Here is a 7089-nt window from a genome sequence, read left to right on the forward strand (position 1 = left end):
TACAGAAGGCCACTATATTGAATACATGTCATATTGTGAGAAAATTCCTGAATACAGACACACACACTGATACACTTCTTTAATTTCTGTTTTGGTTACTATGCCTTGACTTTGGTCCGGCATAGTACTTAGCCACCGGTGTTAACCGAGTATATCTAACTTAACCCAACATAATAATAATAATAATATTTTTTAAAATTGTGTTGTTGATAAATTAGTTTTAAATTGTGTTTAAATTGATTAGTTACGAATTGATAAAATTGAGTCTGTTTTTTTAAAATGAGATAAATTTATTTAGTCTATAAAAAAAGTGATATCTTCTTTATGTTGAATTATTGCAGATATATTATTGGCTGTTATGAAAATTTTACTGTTATGAAATATTTTTACAAGTAAATTCTTTCTAACATGGCTTAATTTATGAGAATTTTACACGCAGCACTTAATTAACAAATTTCTAGAATAAATTCATTATATTACAAATTTATAATGTCTTAACTTTTGAATAAGATCGAAATGAGATTTGAATTTACTTTAAATCTCTTAATAAAGAATTATTAAAAGATTTGAAGTAAATTCAAATTGTATTTTAATCAGAATTTGTTGTTAAAAAAATATTTTTATTATGATAATTTTGTAAATAATCTAATTATTATTAAACCGACTGTTGTATAACTTGAGTTTATTCTTATAATTATGCTATTATTAACTGAACTAAATTATAGTATTTTGAAAAAAATTTTGACATACTAATTAATGTTTAAATGTGAAATTGTAGAATCACCCACTGATTTGACATAATTAATTAGGACATTATTTTTAAATTCATTTTTTCTGCTTTTAAATGTTCTAGATAAATAGAAAAATCCACGTATCATATGATTAAACAAAATAGAAATAAAACTTTTAACTGCTGAGGAATTATATTATAAGAAAATAATGATAATTATGTAGAATTTCAATGACTAGAAATTTTCCTCTTGTGTTTATCCTCTAAATTTTTATTAATAAATAGTTTTTATTGTAAAATCATTTAAGCAGTATTGATAACCAAAAAATATTCAGATTTATTATTATGATATTTTATTACTGCCACTTAATAAACTTGTATGAATTTAAAATAAATTGGTTTAGATAGTTATTATGTAAAATTAGTTTAAATAAATTGTTATGTATACATTTAAAAGAAAATTTTTTTATAAATACAATGTTTTCTAGATTCTAATGTGCCACTGAATCTAATGTGCACCAATTTTACAGATGTCAAAATCCAAAAAAATTAGCTTGCAAATATAGTGAAAACACAGTCACAGAAAGTTAATGCATTTAAACACAAATAAAAGAATTTTATTTTTATGTTTACAGGACTTCACAAAGTCCATATTTTCAAATGTATTTGAATATATCCATTTATGACTCCATTATCAGTACAGAGGATCTGTGAACCAATACAAAATCACAGTCAAAATTACCATACAATCAACATTTTAATAGTGAGATTTCATATTAGTATGCAGAAGCATGAAATTTACCAGATATATAGTATCACACTGAAGTATGTATATACATATTCTTCAGCTTAGTGGAAAATTCTCTGTTTAAACATAACTTTATAGAAGATTTGGCTTGCTACAGTTCAAAAACCATCAAACTGTTCCAAAACCAAAGTAGTGATAAGGATGTATACCATGTTTATACTGATATCATAATACACACAAATTGCCAAGCAGAGTGAAGAGCAAACAATGCAAATAAGGTTGCATTAAGTCAACATTGTGCCTGATTCTAATCCACATCCTAATTTTTGAGACCAGAAAAGTTAAAGAGAAAGTGTGCATTAGAATTGAGAAAACACAGTACCTTTAAAAGTTAATTCAGAAATCGATATGATAATTTAAATATTAATTTTAATTTTAGTCCGATTGGATAAATCGTTACGAGGCATGTAGCAGATACTTCGAGCAGTTTTTTGCTTATGATTTTCTGGAGTTCGTTAACAAAATAACATTCAGTGTTTCAGCTTTTGAAAATGTAAGACTTAAATATTTTTTTTGGTTTCTGTTAGTTCTCTATTATAAACATTTAAGGGATCCTAAAAAATACAGAAATAGAAATCATTTAAATTTTATCTTGAAAAAATCATTATATTTATGCTTCCTATAGAATTTTTAATAAATGAATGTAATTATTAGAAATTCTTAAAAATGTTTCAAAACTTTTAGCTCTCCACAAGATGTCGTATCAAGATTAATGAAAAATCATTAAAGTACTGTAAGAAACGAATTGATGAAATGGACCCAGATGATGAAAAGTAAATTTATGAATTTTATTTTCCAAATTATTTTTAAACTTTCAAAATATTATAATTTACTAAATTAAAATAAAAATTTATGATATAAACATAGGAATAAATTATATATAAACTAAGTTAACTGTAGAAATGTAGTTATATGTTATCTGTTATGTTATGTAGCTATTTTAGTTTATAAAATATGCTGTATTTCATAATTAAATAAATATAAAATTTATTTTGGGATTTGTGATTTTCAAATGTTAACAATCTGAAATTATATTACAGCTTGCAAATAATAAGCTCGATGACTTTATATATCAGTAATTATTAATTGATTCATTGTTTATTTTCAAATTATTTTATACTTTTAGTTAGAAACTTAAATTCGCCTTTAATTATATATTATTCTCAAATTATAGGTATAATACTTTTCTATGGTTTAGACACATTAAAGGACGAATATCACTATAACTCTCATATGAAAATGTTTGAATGCTTTCATTAATCATAACTTTAATATTATAATGTGGCTATGTTTTAAACATATGAAAAATTATCTCGTATTATCCATGCGTGATTTAATTATATGAAGGAAATGGAACTTAATTATCGATATAATATAATATTCTCTTGATGGTCTAATATATTGACTGTAGCTCATAAAACATCGAATTTTTCTTGCTCTCTACGAATATAATATGCATATCCAAAAATGTCCTCTGTGAAGTTCATTGTGAATGTGTAAGTGTGGTAGTAACTATTATATATCATTAACGGTGTTAAAATATAATTACTGTGTACTCAATAATATATGTACAGATTATCTCTCAAAATTTTGAGAGTAAAATTATAACATAAGAACAATAATTATAACAAAAATATTATGTTTTTTTCTTAATTTATTACTAATGTATAAGTATTAAGATTTATATGTGAAACTAGATTCACTGATCTTGAAAATCTATATAGTGATTTTTCTGAAAGCTTGTGAATTCATTTATATTTGAATTATGATTGAAAATATTAAGACATAATATACTCTTTTCACATTAATCTTGAACATTATCTTCCATTTCAAGATATTACTTATATACATATTTATATTCATACAATTATTTCAGAGACAAACAGTACTAAAGTATCGCACATCTTTTAATCATACAGATTTATGATTTAAGGGTGAAATAACACATTAATCAAACAAAAAATAATATGAAATAATTTGTGTTGTCACATTATACATTGTGCTTATATTTGTGCTAAATGTTATTTAATGCTATCTCATTTCTTTGTTTAGCTGATCTATATACGTTAGATTTCTATCAAATATTACTGTTGTACCGTATGCACTATAATGTGTTATGGAGAAGAGCATAATTGGTATTTTGTTAATGGAGTTATTAGTTGTAGCAGCATCAAGACTCCAGTCTGTCAAGTGTGCAAGATTCTATTCGCAGTCCTCACAAAGTGTGTTGTGGACATTGTGTGCTTTACAATAATGAGGAAGTTCAATCAGTAATATGTGAACGTAACTACATGAAACAAACCAAATTTCTAGTAAATGTATTAGTAGTTGACTATTTGACCCAGATTGAGTAAACTTATAGGATGGAGACATATAACAATTATAATATGGCACACCATTGACATTTGAAATGGTTCAGAATACTAAGTATTATGGTTGAACTCAAGTGAAGCTTCGCAAGGCAATCTCCGACTACTTCTGCATATAATTAAGGCTATTGTGATCCAACTCATATGCATGTTTTTATTGGTGATTGATGCAAAAGGAACTCTAACTCTATTCGGCCTTCGCTGCTTAACATTTTCAGCACTTGAAAACTTACAGCATACGAACAGAAATTAACTCAAACCTATATTATTTTTTATCATATTTTTAAAATTATATAAGACACCACTCTGTGTTCAATGATGAAACCAACAAAATAAACTGATCGGGTCAATTTAGAGGAGGTTTAATATACATATAATTTATTGTTAGTATAAAGTTTTATGTAGCTGGCAGACTCAGTTATGCTCAATTGACTTTTTTTTGGGTACAGCTTTTTTTATTCTTTAATAACACACGCGCTTATTTGTAAATTGGTCTCAGCTATATACACTGGTAGTTACTTTATAGTTTGACAGGAGTAAGTGCTTGATCAAATACTATATCTAAGAATGAAATCTAGAGATGCGACGGCTAGATATTCGACAAGATTTCCCTTGATTATTCGAGCTTTGAGAAATTTGTGCGCAACTTTCTTTCTACTATATATCTAGTGCTACTCTAGATTGGGCACCTCATGAGTGTGTTTGTTCTCACTTCCTTACTAAATTACTTTCTTTTAGTTCATTAATTGCTCGTACTGAATTTAATCTGCTTTATGCACATTCTAGGATCATCTTTAAACCCACATATCTTCTCATAACTGTACTCATCGCCATGAATCTTCGTCTCATATTTAAAACTTATAGGAATACCATCTGATTTCTGCCTTCGATAAAAAATAAATATTAAAAAATTAACACTACACAATATTTTGTTATGTGATATTAGATGAGCTATATATACTTCTTACTTCACTCAGATATACTAACCCTCTGTCACCTCATCTTTGTGTCTGTCTCCAGAAGTACAATAAAACTGATTATGAGAAATTTTAATCTAACTCTATAAATGTAGTTGTGATGATCTCTCTAAAATATATTATCTCATTCATCTATACAGAAACTCACATATAGCACAGCATGGAAAATTGTCGAAAAACTAAAATTAGACTGGCTACACTTATGTGAGATTGTCTGTGAATCTGGAGATCCGGAGCCTATGCAGCGATAGGTGTGTGCTCTTTCTTCAAATACCGAAATTGTTGAATCTTTACTCACTCTGTATCATTTACATACTTCTTGCCAACCGCTATCGTGTGCATGAATACTCTCAGAGTTTTGGCATGGGACTCTTTTTAGACAGACCCCTATCTCCTTTTTTAAAGAATATGAATATATTTACTCAAAAGTATAATGTTATTTTAGTTGTTGCTTAAATCCATGTATACTACGTTTAGCAGTTATTGAAAATCATCCTTTGACTTCTTATTATACTATACAGATTATTTACTAATACAATGTGCCTTCCTGCTCAATTTATAATCCTGTAGTAATTTATCATTTTGCCGAAGGTTCATGGTAGTACAGATGTGTATATCACATGCCTTCGTTAAGTGACCATCATGTCTGACGCGCTGCATGGAATTTTTATTAATTATTTATGCTTGGTTTATTATTAGTATTGTTTAATATTTCAATGCTTTTAATATATGCTGCTCTAGTTGCAATTGGTACGTGCTTGTCCTAAAAAGGTTAGAAAAACTTGTTATACAGTACACTTCCATGATGGTATTAGCTCTCTAATCCATCTTCCTGTGTTTATACAAAATACTCTTTATAATCACTCTCAAGAAATGCTTTTTTAGAAATACTCTCTACTCTCAAAAAGTATGTATTACGTGCCTAAAGAAAATACTAATGGCGCTATAATTTTTGAATTTCTTAAATATACTATGTAAGATTTAAAATATATGGATGCATTATGAATTTAATTTTGCTTATTATAACTTATATCACATTTGTAATGTATGCATCTATTTACGGTAGTGTGAGAGCGCAATATGTGCCTGTTAAATTTTCTTATAGCTAAACCATTCTTCTGTCCATCGAATATTTTATCTTTTTCTCGTTTAACTAGAATTTTACAGGACTCTCTTATATTGTGTAGATAATAGGGGTGGAAATAGCTTATATCTCTGATTTATTATGATCTTAGAAAAACGGGTACGATGAATAGATTCAAATAGTTAGCTTTATATTATAAATAATGGCCTTAATCATTTTTATTATTATTTTTTCTTTATTATTATCATAATAATATTTAAGTTATTTGAGATTATGAGATTTACGTTTTGTCTTTCATGGGTTTGAGCGCCATGCAATTTTATAGATTTGTCATCCGCAAATTTGAGTGCAGGGCTCCATATAACGCACACGCGAAGAGTAGTAAATCACCCTATTAGTTCTCTTCCTATATTCTCTCATCTCATGAGATTTATTCGACCCTTTTCCCATAGTATTTTACCTATAAGGAATTATCAGACTATGAACTATGATCTCAATGGGAAGTAGACTATTTTATAAGACCATCAATTAATACTATAAGTAAAATTACCTCTTTAATGTTTTTTAGAATTCGAAGCTATCAGAATAGAACTTTCAAAGAAACTATGAATGTAATGTCAGAATTGTTATTTCAGAATGTCAGTCTCCATATATTAAATAGATTAATTCAAACTTGAACATTACTAGATCAAACTGATATTACTCACTCATAGTATATATTAAAAAAAAATAAGTCTTCTGATAAGACTTATAAATTGATTTTATAGATTCGATGATATTTAATAAAATTCATCACTCTAGATAATCTGTACATTTATTCATGTATTTCTCATAACAGTTGTGATTATATGCAAATATGTCTCTCAGTTAGTGGTGTTTCTCATATAAGATTTCTTTAAAGAATGTCGATTTGGAATGGTCATGAGTCATGATATAGTACCTCTCAGAATGTAGACAGATTAGTCTGTGAGGTGCGCTTATGCAATATGAGACAGCACCTGAACTCCAGTGGCGGACTGGAGTAACCGCGAGTTTTTTTAAGTCCGGCTCACATGAGCAAGATTCAATAAGTATATATCAATTTTTACACATACACTGATGATATTCTTCTTAGATCATCT

General features: G+C 27.5%; 1 protein-coding gene across 1 annotated transcript in view; it reads left to right on the forward strand.

Moving 5' to 3' along the window:
- Window positions 1-2354, forward strand: part of LOC136985582 (NBAS subunit of NRZ tethering complex-like) — a 93869-nt gene extending 91515 nt beyond the window's left edge. Inside the window, exons 48-49 of the mRNA XM_067282900.1 lie at window positions 1918-2031; window positions 2223-2354. Of these exons, the coding sequence (XP_067139001.1) occupies window positions 1918-2031; window positions 2223-2315 (207 nt within the window). The 3' untranslated portion in view covers window positions 2316-2354. The remainder of the gene's footprint in view (window positions 1-1917; window positions 2032-2222) is intronic.
- The last annotated feature ends 4735 nt before the right edge of the window (window positions 2355-7089 follow it).

Source organism: Centruroides vittatus, unplaced genomic scaffold (genome assembly GCF_030686945.1).
Source record: "Centruroides vittatus isolate TY-2023 unplaced genomic scaffold, ASM3068694v2 contig_971, whole genome shotgun sequence".
Lineage (NCBI taxonomy): Eukaryota > Metazoa > Arthropoda > Arachnida > Scorpiones > Buthidae > Centruroides > Centruroides vittatus.